Raw genomic sequence first — 23,769 nt, forward strand, 5'->3', positions numbered from 1 at the left:
AAAAGCATTTTAAAATCCAACCATAGTTTGAAAAAAATAAAATTCAACCATAATAAGAGAACAATCATGAATCTTCTGCCACAAATAACACCTAGAGTATACAGGAATACATATAGTTTAAGGAAAAGTGAACAAAAATTATATTCAGTTACTATCTGAGACCAAAGTGATAAAAATATTAAAGATGTGGACATTATAATAGGATTGAATTTTTTATCCTTCTTATTCTTAAGAAGTTATTATTTTTTTTAAGAATGCGTATTCTTTGCGTTCTTTAAGAATGCATATGTCTGGAATTGCCTTTTTTTTTTTTTTTTAACAATTCACAAGAAGAAAACTTCAACAAAATTCTATATTCTCTAATCCCAATGCAATAAAACTAGAAATTACAGACCTACTAAAGCAAACCAGAAATTATTGTGTGTGGTTATATCCCCGTTGGTTCTCTTATTTTTCCTCTCCCTAGAGATAACTTAATATCATTAATGGTGGCTTATATATTTATGTTCTATTTAGAGCTGAATAAACAACAGCAAAGTGACAGCATTTATGCTTTCTATAATGCTTTTTTTTATATAGGCAGAAGATACATTTCAGAAAGGTCAAGAAAAGGATAAAGAGGATCCTAACTCAAAATCAGACATTAAGGGCGAGGATAATGCCATTGAGATGTCAGAAGACTTTGATGGGAAAATGCATGGTGGGGAACTTGAAGAACAAGGTTTGTGGTTGTTACTTCATTCTTGTTTTTAAAAAATAGTTTATCTAGGAAATTACATGTTCTCAATAAGGAGCCTATTATAATTTTTTGGAACAAGTTTATTACTCTGCATAACTGAAAATGAAAACATTAGCATATGTATATTTCTTCACTGTCTTGACTGAGGCAGAAGTCTATAGTCAGTTTTGGAGATTCATCTCTGTAAACTCAAGACATTGGTATTTTGGCTGCCTCCTGTGCTAGACATAGTGACTTCCCCTTCAGGGAAGCCTGAAAGAACAAGAAGAGATACCCCTAACAGAGCTTGACTCTCAGCTCAAAAGTAAATTGGTCAGGGTAGTTTCTTTAAACAACTTAAAAAAAAAAAAAAAGTAGTAGGCATTTGTTATAGATGATTTGGAACGAGAGTGCAGGAGTGAATAGGTAGCCCTTAGACTTACCACTCAAACCACTTAATAAATTTTTATTCCTTTCCATTTATTGTGTGTGTATATGTATACACACAGAGACCATAAATAGTTCTGTAGATGGCTTTTTTTTTTTTTTCCTTTTATAGGGAGAGAGCTGGGGGAATGGGCAAAGAGAGAGGGAGAGAGAATCTTAAGCAGGCTCCATGTCCAGCGTGGAGCCTGATGTGAGCCTTGATCCCACAACCCTGAGATCATGACCTGAGCCAGAAACCAGGAGTTAGATGTTTAACCGTATGAGCCACCCAGGGTCCTTTATAGTCAGTTTGCTTTTTTCATTTAACATATGAGCATTCCCCTATCATTATAAATTATTTGAGAATGTGATTTCTTAATAGCACATTATCACTTGTCACAGGTTTGTACCATAATTCAGCAATTGCCCTAAATTTCTGACCATAGCGTAATTTGAGATATCATGTCTTATTGTAAGTGAAGGTATTGCAGAAATGAGAGTTGACCTTAAAGTAGAAAAGTATACACTTGCCTAAGAAACATAAGAATATAACCTTTAGGGGCACCCAGGTGGCTCAGTGGTTGAGCATCTGCCTTTGGCTCTGTCGTGATCCAGGGATCCTGGGATCGAGTCCTGCATCAGGCTCCCAATAGGGAGCTTCTCCCTCTACCTTTGTCGCTGCCTCTCTCTGTGTCTCTTGTGAATAAATACATTTAAAAAAAAATTTTTTTTTAAAGAATATAACCTTTATCACAGTGGACCTTGAGCAAAAACAATGGTAAGAAAATTCTATTGAATTAGACACACGATTTTAGATGTTGGATAAAATAGAAGTGTATATATAATGTGTTAGAAATGGGGAGGAACCTTGGAAGTCATATAGTTTAAATCTTTCATTTCACAGATAAGAAACCACAACCCAGTGAAGTTGCTGAGTCTCATAATGAATATTCCCCCTAGCACCAGAAGTAGACACACTGACAGCTATTCTACCACCTTCTGTTTGTTAATATCACATATTATGGACTTCTTTTTTCCTTCAAATAGTTTGCAAAACACAGTAGGACTACTTCAGTAGGCATCTGCCTGTACAAAGTCCTGTAAATGCAAGCAATAAATCTCAGATGGGGCACTTGCCAGGTAGTGTATCCATCCCTGTTCTGCACACATGGACCAGTTTGGGGATTTACCTTAGCTCAGTGTCTTCCCTTTCAGAAGAGGATGATGGGAAATCAGATAGTGATGGTGGAGACCTAGATAAACAGATGGGCGATCTGAATGGTGAGGAAGCTGATAAACTAGATGAGCGGCTTTGGGGTGATGATGATGAGGAAGAAGAGGAGGAGGAAGAAGACAGTAAAACTGAAGAAACAGGGCCAGGAATGGATGAGGTAATTAAAAGATTCCCCCTATCCTATAGTCCCCAGGTTGAGAGGAGACATTGTTCCCACCCGTTACCATTTTCTGTTATTTACTGCTCTTCTCTGTCATTGTTTTTCTTCTTTCTTTCATCCCTCTTGTTCTTCTTCTTTTTTGCCTCTTCTTGATTGTATTCCAAGCCAGAAGAATGGCCTAACCTGGGCCATGTATTATGGAAGAGCCAAGTTAAGACTCAATGCAAGTGTTCTGATTCGGCTGTTGGCCACTGAACTTCTCCACCTCCCTGCTTGGGAAAAGTCAGGCTGGATGGGACTCTGCAGCAGCACAGTGTGGCCCATCCCACTGTTCACACCTCTGCTATTACTGCTGCCATCTGGGCTAAAGCCAGACTATTCTTTCTAGGTTGTAAATGACACCCTGTCATCTGGATATTTCCATGGGATTGGCCCAACAGGCAGAAATTGTACATGCCTAAGAACTAATTTAGATAGAATCAACCTACATGAAAGCAGTTTCTTAGATTGAGAATAATGATTTTGTGATTTTGTGCCTTTTCTTCCTCTGACATTTAGGAAGATTGTGGACTTGTTGCCAAAGATGACAACTTAGATGCTGGGAAATCAAACAAAGATAAAAACCAAGATAAGGAGGAAAAGGAAGAAGAAGTTGCTGATGATGGACAAGGCCAGGACAAAATTAATGAACAAATAGATGAGGTGATGAGGTTATGAAATGGATCTACCCCTGATTCAAGGCCAGGGCTGTTGTACTGCAGAGCTCCTGGGGAAGTCTTAAGATATTTTCATCCTGTTCATCAGTTGTTTTCCCATTGCCTCATAAAACGTGTAACAAAGTCTCTCAACACCTCATAAAATATCTATTGGTTACTAATGAGGTAGTCTTCATGCTGTTTGGGCTCATGCTGGAGTTTGAAAGCTAAATTCTGTGATTCTTTTCTATATATCTCCTCGTAAACCTTAGTTTCTTTCTTGAAATTAAGCAACACAGTACCTCTTATCAGTGGAGAACGTGCATAGAAAGTGAAGTTTGAAATTTGAAATTTCTAGAAGCATTTGTAAAATTCTGAAGTATGGGGGAAATTTTAGAGAAGAGACTTTGTATTCTGTTAGCATAGCTGCTTAAAGATAATTATATGCAAATACTACTTTTTAAAAAGTTTGTAATTTATTTTTTCCTGTTCTCTCCATTGTCCAAAGAGGGAATATGATGAAAATGAGGTGGATCCTTACCATGGCAATCAGGAGAAGCTGCCAGAACCTGAGGCCTTGGACCTTCCAGATGACTTGAACCTAGACAGTGAAGACAAGAACGGTGGTGAGGACACAGACCATGAAGAAGGAGGTATGTCTTTCAAAACCTAAAGAGACCAGTTGGAATTCACTAAAAATGTACAATAACCAATTTCTTCATGCCATATCATGGGCAGGTCAAAAATCTTGTCCAGTCATCTCAATTCCTCTTTGAGAAAATTGTTTGCTTTTTCTCTGTAGTGTTTCTCTCACCTGAGTTAGACTTAAAGCTTAAGCTGAGTACAGTGAAAGTAAACTAGCAGGTTTTTTGTCATTAATGTCCTCTCCTGTCCTATGTTTTAGCATTGCAGTAGCTGTGTGGTCCTTCATCACACAAAGCTTCATTTCCTCACAGCCATCTCGATGCCCCATCTCATGGATTGATGTAAACACTGAAATCTGAGTATATGAGGCCTCTAGTGGAGCCTTAGGTACAGCTTTTTTAGGGAAATGATTGTTTCAGTTATTGGTGGCTGTGCATCTGTTACATGTTTAATTTGAAATATGAAGTCATTGTTACAGGGAATGAAACTGAATAATCAAGAGAAGTCACAGGGCACTTGACAGTAATCTGCCTGTCATCCGCTGTTCAGTTTGAGTGAGTTCCCTAGGGAGAGCTGATACTGTATTGTTTGGAAAATGCCCCTATAATAGAAAGAAAGTCCCCAGTCATGGTGGGTAATCAGACAGATAGAAGCTAGCCTCACTGTGCTTCATAACAAATCTGTTACATATATAGAAAAGTTATTAAACTTTTTAAAACCCCATATTGGAAAAAATTAGTAAGTTATAAAAGAATAAATAAGAGGTAACGTTTATGTAAAAGTTTAATACTATATATTAATGGGTGCATCAAATATAGGAAAACACAAAAAGGAAGAAAACACAGCAGCTTCAGGTTATGGTGACCTTTGAGGAAGTAGGAAGGGCAAAGGCATCCAGAATCCATATAGTTGTACCCAGAACCATTTATTTCTTAAAAACAAGTGACAGAAGTTTGATACAAATACAGCACAGTGTTCACATCTATTAAATCTAGGTGGTTTTTAATTTTATTTTTTAATTTTTTTTAAAAGATTTTGTTTATTTATTATTCATGAGAGACACACAGAGAGAGAAAGAGGCAGAGACACAGGCAGGTTCCATGCAGGGAGCCTGACCTGGGACTCAATCCCAGGTCTCCAGGATCACGCCCTGGGCTGAAGGCGGCACTAAACCGCTGAGCCACCCAGGCTGCCCAGGTTTTTAATTTTAAAATGCGTTTTCCATGCTTGAAGTATTTAATAATTAAAAAAATGAATTTGTGAACTGTTACTTAACCAGAATCATTTGATTGAAAATTTGATAACAGGCTTTCCTCATCCTAAGAACAAGTCTTCACTCTCTGAATCTCTCTATAGCTTACTCCCCACCCACCCATCCCCCATTTTTGTATAGTTTTATTAAGAAACCTAAAGGAAATTTCCCAGCATCTCAAGGTGAGGCTTGTTACATTTAAACTCTGACTTTTGGGGCACATGAGCAGCTCAGTCAGTTAAGTGTGCGACTCTTGATCTCAGCTCAGGTATTGATATCAGGGTCCTAAATTCAGCCCCACATTGGGCTCTATGCAAGGTGTGGAGCCTACTTAAAAAAATTCTAGCTGACTTATTTAGCACTGTATAAGTTGCTACTTCTGAGACCATTTCACTACCATATAATTTTGGATTCTGACATCAACCTTAAATTCAAGATGTAGACAATTGTGTATATAAACTAAGAAGCAATTTTTTTTAAAAAATTTTATTTATTCATAAGAGAGACAGAGAGAGAGAGGCAGAGACACAGTCAGAGGGAGAGGCAGGCTCCACACAGGAACCTGATGTGGGACTCGATCCCGGGTCTCCAGGATAACATCCCGGACTGAAGGCAGGCACTAAACTGCTGAGCCACCCAGGGATCCCCCAGAAGCAATTATTTTAAAAAATTATTTAGCTTTGATTTCTGAAGTGTCCAAAGTATAGGAACATGCTTTTAATAAACAAAACTTTTCCAAATAGGAATGTTTCCATTGAACATATGTTGTATTTTCTGTGTATGATAAAAAAGTCTGTCTACCAGTTATTGTCAAGGGTAAAACATCATTGCCCATCTTTGGTCCAAAATATTCCTTTTGTGCTGGCTTTTAGGATTTTTTTGGTAGATTACTTAGAATCTTTTAATGAAATGCACCATGTAGGGCAGCCCGGGTGTCTCAGTGGTTTAGTGCTGCCTTCAGCCCGGGGCCTGATCCTGGAGACCCAGGATTGAGTCCCACATCGGGCTCCCTGCATGGAGCCTGCTTCTCCTTCTGCCTGTGTCTCTACCTCTCTCTGTGTGTGTCTCTCATGAATAAATAAATAAAATCTTAAAAAAAAAATGAAATGCACCATCCAGACAATTATATGTAACATACAGTGTTTTAGAGCAGAGGTGGGCAAACTTTTTCTGTAAGGGTCAGATAATAAATGTATCATACTTTATAGGCCATAAGCTGCGACAGGGGTTGCAAAACCTCCATTCTGCTTTTATAGTAGTGTGAAAGCAGCCATAGGCAACACAGAGTAGGCAGGCTAAACACATGAGTAAGCAAATAGATGTGGCTGTATTCCAATAAAACTTTATTTACAGAGACACGTGGGCCCTATTTGGCCCTTGGGCCATAGTGTGCCAATTCCTGGTTCAAGAGTAATAACAAAAAGCTTATGTAACTCAATCCCATGTTAAGTTGTGTTAAATTCTGTGTTTCTTACTTTTGTTGTATCCAGAAGAAAATCCTTTGGAAATTAAAGAAAAACCAATGGATACTGAAGAAGCAGGTCATGAAGCTGAGGAAATAAAGGAAGAGATCGAGGCTGACCACAGTGAAGGGCAGGGCCAACATGAGCCTGAGGAAGGCCCCAGTGAAGAGGAAAAGGGCGAGGAGGAGGAAGAGATGGACACGGGAACTGACGGCCAAGACAAAGATACTGCTGAACATCCTGAAGAAAACTCAGAGGATGAGCAGCAGTCTCTGGAAGACAAGGACGAGGAAGCCAGTAAGGGAAGTGCAGAGAATGGCATTCCTGTTGACCAAGGTCTCCAGCCCCAGGTATTGTGTAGTGTCTGGCTTGTCTCAAGTAAAAATAATAGCAAAGAGGTTACTATATTCCGATCAGAATCTTTTAGGATACTTCTCTATCACCAGGTGGCGCTGCTGAGCAGCTTTAAGTTTCTGTTTAAGACCCTTTCTGGCTAATAACCCTGCAGACTCCCCATGGTGAGGAATGGGGTATCTTATTGTTGCAGGATCCACCCCTCACCCCACTGCCTCATACTCTTCCTTCAGAGTATTTTAATGTGGTGTTTGCTTACCCTGCAAAAACAGGAAGAAGAAGAAGGCAGAGAGAATTCTGACACAGAGGAACAGGTGCCAGAGGCCACGGAGAGGAAAGAGCATGACTCTTGCGGACAGACTGGGTTGGAGAGTGTGCAGAGTGCACAAGCTGTGGAGCTGGCTGGGACTGCGCCTGAGAAGGAGCGGGGGAAGGAGGTAATAGGCCCTCACTGCCTGTGCCAGCTGCCTCTAGAGGGTCTCTTTCCCCTGGGTGAAACCACCATCTGTTTAGAAGTAGTTGGTGTATATGTGATGTTCTCTTAACATCTAAAAGATGATCTTCCATTCTTTAAGAAAATGATTCAGATATGCACTTTTATATGGCTCTCAGAACAAACCCTAGAATATTTGCTACATGCTGTATATAAGTATTGTGCTTAATGAGAAAAAGCTATTAGGCTGGTAGTACATCATGGGATACTCCAGTTGGTGTTAATTTTTAGAAAGCTTCCAAGTAAAGGAAGGTTGAATTTAGACTTTAGTCTTCAAGAGGCAGTAATCTGCCTTTTAATAGTATTTCCTTGCTGTTCACCGGGCTCTAAAGGTTTTGTGTTTGTTTTTAAGAAAGAGTGAGTACATCAGTGGAGGGGGAGAGGCAGAGGGAAAGGGAGACAAAATCCTAAGCAGGCTCCATACCCAGCACAGAACCCAACCTGGAGCTTGATCTTACAACCCTGAGATCATGACTGAGCCACTTAGGCACTGCTCTTAAGGTTTTCTTTTTAAAAAAGCAAAGCACTTCTTTGTTCCTTTAGCTAGAGTGATTGTTCTCTATATGGACCACAGTTCAGGCCACTTATATGCTATGGAAAGAGAGGACCTGCTACTTACAGTGGTGACTCTGGACATCTTGTTCATGCTCTTTGAACCCAGTTTTCTCACCAGTAACAACACTTACTTATACTTCTTGTACTGCCCACCCCCCATTTATTGAGCACCCATTTAGGTAGGTGCTAAGGATTTTTATTACTTCAAATCCTCATAATAGTTCTCTAAGACTGCTGATTATCGTTACTACTCTCTCCATTTTATATTTGATCTAAATAAGCCACAGTAAAGTGAAATGACCATTTCAAGGGTGCACAGCTGGTAAATGTCAGAGCCTGGATTCTTGTAGAGGTCTTTCCTGCCTTCAGAGTAAGCCATTACCGTTCTGGAAACAAGGAACTAATCAGCCTTACACAGTGAAGTCCCTCAAGAGGGTGACCTATCTGGATTTAGATGCTCTTAATTTTGCCCACAGGCTAGGCCTTAGTCATAGGTGAGTTCTGGACCAGGGAGGCAGGTGTATTGTTTTGACTCTGAGAGGAAAATAATAGAGAAACTGCACATAAAACAGCACAGTAGCCAGGTGCTCATACGGCATCTTCCACTTTCATTCTCTCGTCGCTTGGATTTCATAGGAACACGGAAGTGGAGCTGCGGATGCAAATCAGGCAGAAGGCCATGAATCCAACTTCATCGCTCGGTTGGCTTCCCAGAAACAGACCAGGAAAAACACACAGGTCTCTGTCCCTCTTCTGCTGAACTTGGGCGCAGGCTATGTGTGAAAAGATGCCCTGAGTGTGGTGGTTTATTTTTATTTATTTATTTTTTATTTATTTATTTATTTATTTATGATAGGCACACAGTGAGAGAGAGAGAAGCAGAGACATAGGCAGAGGGAGAAGCAGGCTCCATGTACCGGGAGCCCGATGTGGGATTCGATCCCGGGTCTCCAGGATCGCGCCCCGGGCCAAAGGCAGGCGCCAAACCGCTGCGCCACCCAGGGATCCCGAGTGTGGTGGTTTAAAAACAGCCAAGCTCCCAGGCTTTGCTGTCTCACCAAACATGATGGTGGCTATAGCAAGCATATCAGGACCCCAGGCTCCTTCCCCATGGGGGTGTGTGTACACACACACACTTTCCCTATTCCTTTACACAGCCTAAGAGCCAAGTGTTGGCTGTTGTTGCCTAGTACTAGCCAGTCTTTTTTTCCACTGTCCCACTTTTTTGTGTTTTAAAAATAAGGGTTTTTAAAAAGTTCATTTATTTATTTATTGAGAGAGCACAAGCATGAGTGGGGGAAGGGGCAGAGAGAGAATCCCAAGTGGACCCTGTGCCCACAGCACTGAGTCCAGTTTGGAGCCTGATGTGGTGCTCGATCTTATGACCCTGAGATCATGACCTGAGCCAAAATCAAGAGTCAGATGTTCAGCTGACTGAGTCCCATGGGTGACCCTAAAAATTAGGGTTTCTTGGTTTTTTTTTTTTTTTTTAACGGGATATAATTCATGTACATGAAATGAAATTCATATATAAAAAGCAATCCCCTAAAAAGCTTCCATCTTATTCCTGTCTTTAAGCCACATAAGAATAAATTGTTGCCAACAGTTTTTTCTTGTTTTACATGTACTTTTGTGTATGTAACTTAAGTATGGATGTGTTTCTTCCTTTTATTTCAGATCTAAAGTCTATCATACAGATCTATACTTTTTGTCTGGAGATCAGCCCATTCTTTTTAACAGCTGCATTGAATTCTATTTTTCTGTGGTTGCCCATCCATAGGGGGCTGGTTAACTTTATTAGGTATGTTAAGTCTTTTTTGCCAGTATAGACAAAACTCTAGTGAATTTCCTATTTCCCACAGAGTTTCAAGAGGAAACCTGGACAGGCCGACAATGAACGCTCCATGGGTGATCACAGTGAGCATGTGCATAAGCGGCTGAAGACTGTGGATATGGAGAACCACACTGAGCAGGGGCCAGCCCAGCCCCAGCCGCAGGCAGAAGACGCAGATGCCTTTGAGCACATTAAGCAAGGCAGCGACCCCTATGATGCACAGATGTATGGTATGGTTCAGAGAAGGCTTTTCCTTTGCTGAGTTCTCTGTGAGACTAGGCTGTATGACTGTGTGCCCAGCAGATAAATAAATTCATCTTAGGGGTGGGAATGGCTTTTTTGAACTATTTTCTCTCTAATAAGAATTATGCAGGAATACAGTTTGGTTTGGGTCTAAAACGATATCTGCAGCAAGTGCAAGTGTTCAGGGTTTCGGGGTCTGGGATAAGTCTTTTAATATCCATGATAACATTTGGCCACATCCAAACCTAGCACTAGTTTCAGGGTTTCTGAGTACTGGACATATTGCTTCTTGGTCACTGTGAGGTCACTCCTACAATGGCAGGAGGTGTGAACTAGAAGTGTATGTTTTTTTCGTAAGTGAAAAGAGGAAGAAAATCACAAGGGAGTGACCAGTCTTAGTCTCTCCTTCTAGTTCTCTTGGTGACTTTTTAGTGTTTTATTCCTAATATGCAAAATTTAGTGTTCATGATACTTATCCATGAACATAGTTTCAGAAATGATTGCTCTACCATGAGTTACTTTTCTGACTTCACTTTTTAGAAAAATAAAGCAGTAATAATCATTGCTACCATGAATTGAGCCTTTACTTTGTACCACTCTTCGGTCTGTTGAATGATCATGAAATTTTTCCAATAATCTTAATGAGCTATGATTTTTTTTTTTTTAAGATTTTATTTATTTATTCATGAGAGACAAACAGAGCAGCAGAGACACAGGGAGAAGTAGGCTCCATGCAGGAAGCGCAAAGTGGGACTTGATCCCGGGACTCCAGAATTACTCCCTGGGCCGAAGGCAGGTGCTCAACCACTGAGCCACCCAGGCATCCCTGGGCTATGATATTTCCACCTCATAGATGAGGATACTGAAGCCAGACAAGTTTAAGAACTTGTCCAAATCACAATGCTAGTCTCGGTGTTGGTTCTTCTGTGTCCTGTGTTATACTCTTAATCATTATAGTTTCTTCACTCATAATGGTTAATGGAGCACATAATGGTTAATTCCATTAACTGCTGAGTCATCTGTCCAGCCTGTTTATTCTAGTTCAATCTCTTGTAATAGCAGTAAAAACCTAGTTAAGCATCTTACTTTTGTGGTAGAGAATAGGTAGTGACATCAGTAGGTCAGTAGAGCTTCCGGGGCACAGAAAAGCCAAGCACTGTGTTCATGGCACATAGTTGGTCAGCAGGAGAACCAGCATGAATAAAACCTTGGAAGCTAAAAAGGACAAACTACACCCACTCATGATTACTTTGTTCTACAAAGACCTAGGCTTCTATGTATTTGTATGCTTTATGCTGATGTGGCAAGATGTGGCAAGCAAGGAGCAACAGCAACAGTCTACAGAAGATTCCAGGAGGGATCAGGAAGAGGAGGTGGAGGATACCCTCCTGGACACAGAGAAGGAGGAGGAGCTCCGAGCAGCAGACATAGAGCAGCTGAAACCAGAGAAGGTCAAGTCAGGGACCACGCCGGGTGAGTCCTGCAGTGAACGAATCCCTTCTGAGCTTTCTGACTTGGAGAAATCACTTCTGGTGTTCTGTAGTCTGATCTGGCTTGTTTTCCCGTATCCTAAACCATGGTCTAGGTACTTATTTGCCTATGATAATTTCACTATATTTCACTTCCGAGTCAAAAGGTGGAGTTGTGGGACGCCTGGGTGGCTCAGTGGTTGAGGTGGCTCAGTAAGTGAATATGCCCTTTGGCTCAGGGCATAATCCTGGGGTCCAGGATCGAGTCTCACATTAGGCTCCTTCCCTTGTGGGAAGCCTGCTTCTCCCTCTGCCTGTGTCTCTGCTTTTCTCTCTCTCTCTGTCTCTCATGAATAAAATAAATAATTTTTTTTTTTAAGTGGGGTGGTGGTGTAGACAGTATCCTTCAAGGACACCTCAGAAACCTGAGTTTCAGGCCACCAGTTTTTTAAAAAATATATAGGAAACAAAATAGTATACTTAATTCAGCTATGATCAGAAGATACACTCTTGATTATTAGAGAAATGTTTTCAATTATATAAAAATATAGACTATTAGCATAAGATACAGTAAAAATATTTAAAGAAATAGAATGGGGAAAATGCATATGAAAAAGTAACCAGGGATCCCTGGGTGGCGAAGCGGTTTAGCGCTTGCCTTTGGCCCAGGGCGCGATCCTGGAGACCTGGGATCAAGTCCCACGTCGGGCTCCCGGTGCATGGAGCCTGCTTCTCCCTCTGCCTATGTCTCTGCCTCTCTCTCTCTCTCTCTCTCTCTCTCTCTCTGTGACTATCATAAATAAATAAAAATTAAAACAAAAAAAAAAAGAAAAAGTAACCAAATGTCTTAAATATAGTTGACCAAGTATTATTACTAGACAACTTATTAAAAAAAAGAAAAGAAGACATACATTTAACACATTAAAAAATAACTTTATCAGTGGTGGAATAAATGCAAATTCAAAAGAACCTACCCAATTCAAGGGCCTTTTTTTTTTCTGCCTTCTTCTTGTCCTCTCGGGTTTTAGAACTATGACTGCCCAGCCATTATATAACAGTGGGAATGGCATAGCTCTGATGAAAATTCAGAATCCAGACTTTGCCTCTTCTTCACATTATAGGTTGAGGAAATATGTTTGTTGAGTATATATTCTTTGCCTCAGTTTTCTCATCTTTAGAATGGAATGTGACTTTTAGTTTTTATTTTTATCCGAGGTCTATATGCATGTAGTTTAAAGAATCACACATTTTTACAAGGCTTATCAGGGTAATTCGGAGTCTCCCCTACTTCTCTTTGTAGAACAGCCGCCTTTGACATTGCAGTGGGGAGGAGGGGAGCTTAATGGACTAAGAATTGGCAGTGACTGACCCAAAGAGAAAGAACATGTGGAAATTTTCTGAGGAGTGAAGGAGTGAGGTTTGAGTAATTATTAGGATTGGCAGGCAATTGCAAAGGGTCTTTTTGTAATATTATGGTAAGTAAAACTCTCTTAAATGCAAATAGGCTTTGATGAGATGGAGGTGGAGACTCAAGCTGTTAAAACAGAAGAAGACCAAGATCCCAGGACTGACGTATCACAGGAGGAGACAGAGAATGAGAAACCAGAGAGAAGCCGAGATTCGACCATTCACACAGCCCATCAGTTCCTCATGGACACAGTTTTCCAGGTACTAAAATTTTCACAGATTACTGCTTTAATAAGTTAACAAAATGTAGTTATAAACTGCTTTTAAATGTTTGTCTTTAGAACTTCATGGAATATCTCATTGTTGGGAGTATCTTATCAAATTTTTTAGAACTCTTTGTGACAGTTCTCTCTAAATAGATAACACTCTTCCAGCAGTCAATCCCAGGGTCCTGATGGATTATCTGTCCTGACCTGGCTGTGCTGGTGGGTCTGGTCCTCCAGCTTCAGGTTCTCAGATCTACTCTTCTCATGTCCAGCATCCTTGTGTGAGAATCCTGTAGGGACAATTTATAGCTTTTGCTGGTGAAGTAGCAAGAATCCTTAGGGAAAGCAGATTTAACGGAGTTGTTTTCCCTAATCATTTGATTTAATAGCAGTCTCGATTAATCAAAGAACATTCTGATACTAATACCTTTGGTTTTTATTTTGCTGTATATATTTCTTGTAAATGGTAAGATTTCCTTTATCTTGTCTTTACAAAATGGGAAGAAGACTAGTTACCTGGCATCTTCTTATTGTGCCATTAAATTTGCTTAAGTTTTGTTTCTCATGTTATGTATTTGGAGTTCATACTGCTGGGAAGAAGGCAGCCAGTGATAATGAGTTGGTGATTTCACCCTAGACTGCCTCTTACCTGTGGCTTTTTCTTCTTAGCCCTTTTTAAAAGATATCAGCGAGCTAAGACAGGAACTGGAGAGACAGCTGGAAATGTGGCAGCCACATGAGTCTGGAAACCCAGAAGAAGTAAGTCACTGGTCTTTTCATAAGATATCTTGATTTTTTTTTTTTTAAATAGATACAGCAAGCTCAACAGGTTCTTAGCACCCATCACCCTTGAACAAGAGTGAGGATGGAGGCTATAATTACAGTCTGAAGCCTAAGCCTATCCATTGCTTTCTGCCTACTTTGCCACTAGATATGTAGCTTAATTAAAACAGAGAAGCTGATGTATTTATTTCCTTTTTTTTTAAACTGAAAAGTCAAAAAAATAAATAAACTGAAAAGTCTTTTTTTTATTTTTTTAAAGACTATTTATTTCTTCATGAGACACACACACACACACACACACACACACATAGAGAGAGAGGCAGAGACACAGGCGGAGGGAGAAACAGGCTCCCTGCAGAGAGCCTGACGTGGGTGAGACTCAATCCTGGGTCTCCAGGATCACGCCCTGAGCTGAAGGCAGCGCTAAACTGCTGAGCCACCCAGGCTGTCCCTAAAAAAGTCTTTTTAAAAATATTTTATTTATTTATTCATGAGAAACACAGAAAGAGAGAGGCATAGACATAGGCAGAGGGAGAAGCAAGCTCCCCACAAGGAGCCTGATGGTGGGACTCGATCCTGGATTCCAGGATCAGGACCTGAGCTTTAGCTCAGGCATATGCTCAGCTGCTGAGCCATCCAGACGTCCCTGTTTATTTCCTTTCATTTCCATTACTTACTGTATATAATAGATAAAACAGATATGACATTGGTTGAAAAATGAGGCAAAATGTGTCATTAACAGAATAGGCCACCTGGAATGTTGCTGGCTGACTTAATGTGTCAGCATTAAGTCAGAAGCTTCATTTTTAATGACTTGGCATCCTAAATTTACTGTATGTGTACATGTTTATATTTTGCAGCCACTATCCTCATTCACCCTACAGACCTGTAGGAGGGCTCTGCCATAGTTGGAGCTTTGTGTCTAGGCAATAAGCACACTGTTGAGATATTTGCACTCATTGCTTTTGCTTTTGAAACATGACTCCCGAGAGCCCATGATTATGTGGCTGGATCTCATAGCACCATAATATCCATCCACAGCTCCCTAGCCACATGAAGCATACAGGTTATAGGCTTCATAAGTAGTGAGAATAAAGTGTTGATTTGGGCATGAATTCCAGTATTTTCTGCCATTTTCATTCTTTCTCTTTTGGAACCGAGGGTTGTGGGTTTGGTAGAAGAGGAGACATTTTTAAGGATATGAACTAGATGGCAGCTTGCTAAGAGAACCTTTTGAGTTAGCTTCTGTGGACCAGGTTCATGCAGGTCATTTTGTACTGCTCTGCTTCAAGTGTCCTCTTGCTGTAATGACTTTGGCTGGCTCTGACATTCTATGGGTAACTTCCACGTTATTGTCACAGGAAAAGGCTGCAGCTGAGATGTGGCAGAGTTACCTGGCCTTAACTGCGCCTCTTTCACAGCAGTTGTGTGAACAGCTTCGCCTCATATTAGAGCCTACCCAGGCAGCCAAGCTGAAGTAAGTCTTCTCCATTGGACTCACTCATAGTGCCCTGAAAAGATGGCATTGTCACCCTTTCTATTGAGCTCAGCCCTTAACCACTTACAGTACTGGCTTGTGGTGGCCATTTGTGCTGCATAGGCACCAGTATGTGATTCTATACCTTTTTTCATGTTACCTCTAAAAAGTGTCTTTTAAGTTTGGTATGACTACAGTTCCTTTGATTTATTAACATCTGATGGGAAAATTGGCTGAGCCTTTAGATGGGTGTGTAGGCTTGCTGCATGTGTTACTCACTTAGATCTTTTCAAAGATTTATCCAGACTGACAATTTCAGAACAGAAAAGAATCCAAGATTTAATCAGCACAAACATATTTTTCTAATTTTTTTTTTTTAAAGATTTTATTTATTTATTCATGAGAGACACACGGTGGGCGGGGGGGGGGGGGGGGGGGGGCTGTGTGGAGAGAGAGGCAGAGACACAGGCAGAGGGAGAAGCAGGCTCCATGCAGGGAGCCCGACGTGGGACTCAATCTCAGGTCTCCAGGATCACACCCTGGGCCAAAGGTGGCGCTAAACCACTGAGCCACCTGGGCTGCCCTATTTTTCTAATTTTTAAAATGTGTCTTAGCTTACCTGGAAGGACCTAATTATTATTGCCAAATACATAGCCAGTTTTTCTGACTGCCCTCAATTCTCAATTGACAGTGACACTTGAGTGTGCCAGGTTACTGGTTATTTGGTATTCTTGTTTATGAAGTATTACAATGTAATTTTATTCTTTAAAAAAAGTTATCAGAGGATGGAGCAGTTGTTAACTAATCTTTGCCTCATTTGGGTAAATTTAATAGAGGAGACTATCGAACCGGGAAGCGGCTAAACATGAGGAAGGTCATTCCATACATTGCTAGTCAATTTCGGAAAGACAAGATTTGGCTTCGAAGGACCAAGCCCAGTAAACGCCAGTATCAGATTTGTTTGGCTATTGATGACTCTTCTAGCATGGTGGACAACCATACCAAACAGGTAAGGAAGCACAGTGCTAGTTTAATGAGAAATTGACCCCAAGCCATGCTTCATGGCCACCTAGAAGATTAAAATATTGTTCTGGCAAAAAGCACTTTGAAATACCAATTACTGTTCTTAGAATGTGATATCATGTTTGAGAAGACCTCAAATTTTTAAAAGAAATTAAAAAGGCAGATTTAGGATGTCTCAAAATAATTTGGTCCCTTACTGTTGGAGGCCTGTTAAGTTTGTTTATTCATTCATTCATTCATTCATGAGAGAGACACACACAGGGTGAGGGGGCAGGCTTCGTTGTTCTTTTTAACCTTGCTATGCTCCTGTCTAGCCACAGAAGAGTAACTATGACAATGTTTATTTTCCACAAAATGCAACTAAACTATCTTTTATGACCTTGTACAACAACATATCTATCATTGATTTTTTTTTTTAAGTGTTCAGTGTATTTCTCTAAGTCTGAAATTATCTGGAGTTAGTGCTCTCTTAGTCACAAGGGTTTTTTTGTTTTTTAAGATTCAAAAAAAAAAAAAAAAAGCAAGCACACGCACAAGTGGGAGGGAGGGGCAGTAGAGGGAGAGAAGCAGACTTCTCTACTGAGCAGGAAACCCGATGCAGGGCTCCATCCCAGGACACAGAGATCATAACCTGAGCCAAAGGCAGACACTTAACAATCTGAGCCACCCAGGTGCCCCTAGTATACATATGGATTAAGGGCCTGAATTAGGATATCACCATTATGGACACTGAAGACTGATGGTTTTTGCATTGATGCTATTACCTAGAATGAACCAATGAACAACCTAAATCTCTATATATGTTCCCTTGAAAAAGGTTCAAATCCAGGCTCCTCACTTTTTCCTAATGATGTTGGGTGATTTATTTGCTGTCAGTTTCATCTTCTGAAAAATGAGAATTGAAATAGTATCTATTATATGCAGAGTTGTGAAAATTAAAATGAAGTATGTACTCAGTTTAATGCCTAGCACTTGATATGTGTTCAGTAGATGTTAGCTGCTATAAGTATCACCTTTTTAGTGAGATTTAAATTCTAAAATTATGATATCATTTACATATGGGTTAAAATAAATTGGTTTTTAGAATCTTGTAGCCATAAGAGATTACTTTTTATGTAGTCTTCCTGCCCTACCCTCCACCCCCACCCCCCAAAGGGAAAAATTCTAAAAATTTTATGGACCAAATCTCTTAGGATCACTTTTATGAGATGATGTCTAGAGAAGACCTTTGCTACTAGTGTAATAGATTCTGGGTTTCAGGATTTGTGATACTTGACAGGGTCTGAGCCACTATGGCCTCTGGCTTGATTGTGAATAGCCATGGTGATATTCCCTGTGGGCCCTGCAAAAATACCATTTTCCTTGGGACTCTTGGTATAATAAAAGCTGAGAGGCATTGATCTAGAGGATATTCTGATTGCTTCAACCCTTAACTTTCTATTTCATAGCTGGCATTTGAATCTTTGGCTGTGATTGGAAATGCTCTTACACTCCTGGAAGTGGGTCAGATTGCTGTGTGCAGGTAAGGGTGCCTTTTAATTCCAGTAGGAAAATCAAACTATTGTTACATTGATCACACAAAAAATAACTCCCACTGTATTTCATTTTTCTCTCTCTAGTTTTGGAGAGTCCGTAAAGCTGTTACATCCATTCCATGAACAGTTCAGTGACTCCTCGGGGTCCCAGATTCTGCGACTTTGCAAATTCCAACAGAAGAAAACCAAGATTGCTCAGGTATGCTGACGACATCAAAGATCCTCTGCACAGTCATTCTTAAGCAGGTGTGGGGAGACGTAATTTTTATTTTTTTAATTAGAAAAGGTTTTTTTTTTTTTTAAGGTCTTATTCATTTATTTGATTGAGCGAGCATGAGTGAGGGAAGGGCCAGATTGAGAGAGAGAGAGAGAGAGAGAGAGAGAGAAACTAAGCAGGGAGCCCTACATGGGATTTGATCTCAGAACCGTGGGATTATGACTTGCGCCTAAGGCAGAACCTCAACTGACTCAGCCACCCAGGGGCCCCAGAGACATAATTTTTAGCATTCTCTTCCTCCCCAGTACGGTTTTAGGACAGGTAAAATTTCCAATGCAGAATAGTTCTAGACTTCAGCCTATTTACCATGGGAATAAAAACTTATTTGCACCCATTAGCAAATAGGGCATGACTTCTTTTTCTCAGTTCCCCAAAGATTGCTTGACTTTGTGTCACTAATTCTCTTGCTCCCTGTTTTTTGAGAGATTAGGGACTTTTGCAAAAATAAACCATCTTCCTGTACTCTAATTCGGCCAATTTTTCTCCCCCATTTAGTCTAGAGAAGAAATAATGTAAAATAAACCAATGACTTGCTCACGATGACATAAGTTCAAAACAGCATAGGATGATAATTCTGTCCTCTTCATATCTGCCTTGATTTAACCTATTTTTATTATGTTGCACTAGAGATTGTATGTTTTCTTGCCTTTTTCTACTCAATTATTTTCTTCCGAAAGAAGACAACTGTTTTGTTCATTTGGGGGCATTTTTGATGTCTTATCTTTATCCCCCAAGGGAAGTGTTTTTTTTCCTCTAGGGTGTGTTAGAGAACACTAATAGCGTGTATGCTAGAGATGCAGGTCTGTGCTGGAGAATGCCACTACCCAAGGATAGATGCCAACAGTGCGAGTCATTGGTCCCCAGTACAGGTGGCTTGAAGGGGCAGTGTGATTGCCTATATATCTGAGAAGGTTATTTGATTATCACTTAAGAGTTAGGAGTAATTTCAGTCTCTGCAACAAAGAAGAGAATTTCAGTAGTTTTCTAATGGCCTGTCTCTGGTTCTGGTTTAGTTTCTGGAGTCCGTAGCCAGCATGTTTGCAGCTGCTCAGCAGCCCTCACAGAACACCAGTCCAGGTGAGCTGCAGTTTTTAATTTTTATTAACAAAATACTTTTCTGTTATGTACATTCACAAGCTGCTTGCTTCATCCCACTATACTCATGACCAGAGGGAATCTTAAGCAGGCTCCATGCCAGTGTGGAGCCCAAAATGGGGCTTCATCTCACGACCCTGAGATCATAATCTGAGCTGAAATCAAGAGTAGGATGCTTTTTTTTTTTTTTTTTAAAGATTGTGTTCACTTATTCATGACAGACAGAGAGAGAGAGAGAGAGAGGCAGAGACACAGGCAGAGGGAGAAGCAGGCTCCATGCAGGGAGCCTGAAATGGGACTTGATCCTGGGTCTCCAGGATCACACCCCAGGCTGAAGGCGGTACTAAACCGCTGGGCCACCGGGGCTGCCCAAGAGCAGGGTGCTTAATCAACTAAGCAACCCAGGCACCCCTCAATACTGCTATGTTTATACTTTATAGCCATAAATATGTTTTGTTACTGCTATAATGAAATTAATCTAATGTGACAGAGAAATTGTTTTATTGACAGAAGCTTCATATGTCTTTGTGCAGCCTTTGTCCCACTGGAGGGTCTGAAGTGATAGACTTAGGTCCCTTTTGTTTATGTCCAGAATTCATCGGTTTTGGACATCTCTTTGGTTAATAGTATAGAGAAAGGCTACACTAATTTGTCTTCAAGTAGATTTGAGTTGTTAAAAGTGGGATTTTTTTTTGTTCCCTGTTTCCTCTCCTACTATATGTTCCACTTTAGAAACCGCACAACTCCTCCTGGTGGTCTCTGATGGACGTGGCCTTTTCCTTGAGGGTAAAGACAGAGTACTGGCAGCAGTCCAGGCCGCCCGGAATGCTAACATCTTTGTCATTTTTGTTGTATTGGACAATCCCAGTTCACGGGTAAGTGTTACTAAAAGTTGCTTTTCTGGGGTTAAAGTAGGGATTCCCTTCAGCCTGTCCTATCTGATGAAATATGGCCTAAGTCACACCATCATCACCCCTAATGTTCTGTTGGTCACTCTTCTAGGCGCTTTTTTTTGGTGAATAACCCAGTGAGGTAGGGATCATTTTTCCCACTTTGCAGTGAAAGACATAAACACAGGTTATTATAGGTAATGAGTAGGAAAGCCAGAATTCAGATTCCAGAGACTACCCTTTCTGTGCCATCTCCTACCCTCGTGAGTCATCCTTTCCCTCTGCACTGTCTTCTTGTAGGTACTGCAGCCCTTGATAATAGGCCTTATCCACTTGAAACTGTAGACCAGCCCCAGCCCATTCCAATTACTTCTATCCCAGCAGTGCCCTTCTCAGAGCAGGGTGCAGCGGTTGCTAAGTGAAAGATACCCACAGGGCAGTTCTGTTCCAGGGGAAGCATTGTCTCTACAAGTCACATTAAGGCCTGGATAACAAGTTGGAAGACTTGTGAATTACTCCATGTAGAAAATGGGATAATATCCTTATAGGAAATTTGGGTTTTCTTGTCTGCCCTTTTCTCCCTTTTAATGCCCATATTCCCTCAAAGAGTGCTCAGAAAGAGATCTGCTGCCTCAGTAAGAGTTCTGAAAATTGTTCCTTGGTAATAAAAGCTAATTTTATATGTAGGAGTTAGATTATAGGAGACGTAAAAACTGTTAGCAAAAGAGATCAGAGAAAAGCTAGCCAAGGATACTGGTTTGGTTTTTCTTTTATATCAAAATGTTTTCTGTTGACAGGATTCTATCTTGGATATTAAAGTGCCAATATTTAAAGGACCTGGAGAGATGCCCGAAATCCGATCATACATGGAAGAGTTCCCATTCCCATTCTACATCATTCTTCGCGATGTGAATGCCCTCCCTGAGACACTCAGCGATGCTCTGAGGCAGTGGTTTGAGTTGGTGGCAGCCTCCGATCACCTGTAGAGAAGGAACAATCTAAAGTGAGACTTTAAACCACGGTCAGACTGTGGCGTCTCTGGCTAGGTGCTCCCTCTTTTGGACAAGTGCTTTTGATCTGATTGATAAAAATTCACTTAATTAGCTACAGAAAGTTTTTATTACAATGTACATTTTATTTTATAATGTGCTTTCAGAGCTAGAGCAAGCCTGGGGCTCCCTTCTTTGCCTGGGTTACAGTTGTAAGAAATCTGGGTCAATGAAGGAATAGCAGCAGCAAGTGTCTGGTGTCGGAAGCCCTGGCCTAAGAGGAGACCTGGGACCAGCTACTTTTTCCCTCTTGCAGGAGCCCTGAACACCTACCGATAGCAGCTGCTAGAATTAGGATTGTCCCAGTCCTTTGGACAAAGGACTAAAGACAACTCCCCTTCTGACTCTGCTCTAAGGCTCCACCTTGCCAAGCCCATAATGTGTATCCAAGTGATATCAGGAGGCTGAGACAACTGCAGCTTTGTGGAGTCCTAAGTGTGTATCTTTTCTCATTGTGCTTCATGTGATGGGAACTACCTTCTTTTGGAGGGTATGTAGGTTGCATTATAGGGGTTCTCAGAAAGCAACCACTCTGTCAAGGGGCCCAGGTGGTCAGAAAAATGACCCTGACCCTTGGGTGATGGGAAAAGGAAGTAGCTTTTCCATGTTGTCTTTCACATTTGCTGCTTCAGGAGACTATGCAATGATGGGAAGCTGGTTTTCCCTTTGATTATTTCATCCTCCTAGTGCACAGCCCACCCCTGTTGTTGTATTTATTTCTTTAGGTTTTTTTTTGTTTTTTTTTTTTTTTCTTAACAAGAGGAATAGCTATTCCTCCAATGCTTTTAAGCTGGACTGAGCCAGTCCCATTCTGGAAAAAAAAAAAATGCTGTCTTTAGGAAAAATAAGCAGCTACATTCCGCCCCCCCCCCTCCCCCCAAGTCAAAATACATCAGCGGTTTTTAGACAGTTTTTACTTGGCCAGAAAACACTGCTTGAATACTTGAAATTGTGTGCTGTGTTCTATTTAAGTTGTCAGAATGTCAGAATGTTCTTTTGTAGACAATATGCCATGATGTATAATTGTCTATCTCCACATCTGTTTTCAAGTTACACTGTGAAGTTTGCCACATTTTTGAGGTGGTCATCAAAGACACAGATTGCTTGTTGTTTAACCAAGTGTCCTAAAGCATGTACCTCAGGTTATATCATCTTTTATTCTAAAAAGCTATGCAGCTTATATTCTGAAAATTATTAAATATATACCACTGTTGATATAATTCGTGACTATTCTTAATGGACTATGACAACTGTATAAAAGGTGTGCCAGAAGAATGATTTTGTCTGCTCCATCAGTCAGCTATCACTGGCTAATATGGTGTCACCATGACCTGCACAACTTCAGTGACTCACTGCAATAACGGTTTCTCTCTCATTTGTGTTTCACATCCACGATGGGTGAGCTGCCACATGCTGGCTCTGCAGCAGAGGAAAGGATAAGTTGAAAAGCACAAGAGCTTCTAAAATTTGTTCGAAATGACATATTTGTTCATTTCATTGGCCATTGCCCTCTATGATGGGTCTGGTAGGCAAAGACACTAACATTCTGACCATAATGTGGTCTATCATATATATCTTTGAAATTGTACCATATAAGCTGGAGCTTCCCAGCTGGTACCTAAGAGTCCCATTGTCAGCTTGTGCTGTGATGGGAAAAGGGTTGGAAAGCATGGAAGCAGTTCCAGGAGACCTCCAAGGAATGGTGATGTCGGGTCACAGAGGGAGTTCTGAGGGTACACTTGTCTCCTTTGGAGCTCAGAAGTTACAGCTGCCTTACTTTGTCTTCACACCCCAATCTTGTTCAGTCTAACATTGACATCTATTTTATCCCATATGCCCTTCTGCTCTGCTTACACTATAGTTGGAGCACTTTTAATCTGTACTCTGGCCTATTTTGGTGATAACCTAGACAAGTCACTTTGCCTGCTTCCTTTTCTCATAACAGCCAAGAGATCTTTCTAAAATTCCTTTAGAGGCCCCTATTGTGAAGAGGGCATTATTCACCCTTCTTAGGGTGACCTCTCCTGTCTCTTCTCTCCCAGAATCTCCCCAACAGTAGCTGGTCTGGTCACAGCAAACCAGAGGTCCTGGAATCTACCAGTTTGGAATTTTCTTACCTAATGGGCCTTTCTTGAACCAGCTGCCTAGTTCAGATAAGCTCTCAAGTATGAACCCTGCCATCTATAATATTGGACTTAGATGCTCCCCTGTGTTATGTCTCCTGCCCAAAGTGAGTCTGACCCATGACAGTATCCCAGTGTCTAGCATGAGTGAATGTTTCTGGATGGGAAGAACTAGTATAAAAATGTCTTCTCACATTAATTTATAGATTCAGCACTATAAAAGATTTTATAATGATTTGCAGGGAAAGGATACAAAAGATTCTTGCAAGAAACTACAGGGTATTAGTCCTGACGAATAATAAA

General features: G+C 40.7%; 1 protein-coding gene across 6 annotated transcripts in view; it reads left to right on the forward strand.

The window, feature by feature from the left end:
• LOC140596464 (midasin-like) overlaps positions 1-22,563 on the forward strand; it is a 167,563-nt gene extending 145,000 nt beyond the window's left edge. The window contains exons 85-102 of one of the 6 annotated variants that reach the window (XM_072745104.1): positions 580-721; positions 2,360-2,535; positions 3,097-3,240; positions 3,742-3,886; positions 6,621-6,943; positions 7,220-7,384; positions 8,632-8,733; positions 9,858-10,059; positions 11,336-11,545; positions 13,046-13,209; positions 13,884-13,973; positions 15,359-15,474; positions 16,309-16,483; positions 17,946-18,019; positions 18,117-18,231; positions 19,323-19,386; positions 20,137-20,279; positions 21,092-22,563. In XM_072745104.1, the coding sequence (XP_072601205.1) occupies positions 580-721; positions 2,360-2,535; positions 3,097-3,240; positions 3,742-3,886; positions 6,621-6,943; positions 7,220-7,384; positions 8,632-8,733; positions 9,858-10,059; positions 11,336-11,545; positions 13,046-13,209; positions 13,884-13,973; positions 15,359-15,474; positions 16,309-16,483; positions 17,946-18,019; positions 18,117-18,231; positions 19,323-19,386; positions 20,137-20,279; positions 21,092-21,280 (2,739 nt within the window). In that variant the 3' untranslated portion in view covers positions 21,281-22,563. The remainder of the gene's footprint in view (positions 1-579; positions 722-2,359; positions 2,536-3,096; positions 3,241-3,741; positions 3,887-6,620; positions 6,944-7,219; positions 7,385-8,631; positions 8,734-9,857; positions 10,060-11,335; positions 11,546-13,045; positions 13,210-13,883; positions 13,974-15,358; positions 15,475-16,308; positions 16,484-17,945; positions 18,020-18,116; positions 18,232-19,322; positions 19,387-20,136; positions 20,280-21,091) is intronic. The other 5 variants (XM_072745105.1, XR_011998439.1, XR_011998438.1 and 2 more) reach the window with 5 other exon arrangements.
• Positions 22,564-23,769: the final 1,206 nt, after the last annotated feature.

The sequence above is a fragment of the Vulpes vulpes genome, unplaced genomic scaffold (genome assembly GCF_048418805.1).
Source record: "Vulpes vulpes isolate BD-2025 unplaced genomic scaffold, VulVul3 Bu000000666, whole genome shotgun sequence".
Lineage (NCBI taxonomy): Eukaryota > Metazoa > Chordata > Mammalia > Carnivora > Canidae > Vulpes > Vulpes vulpes.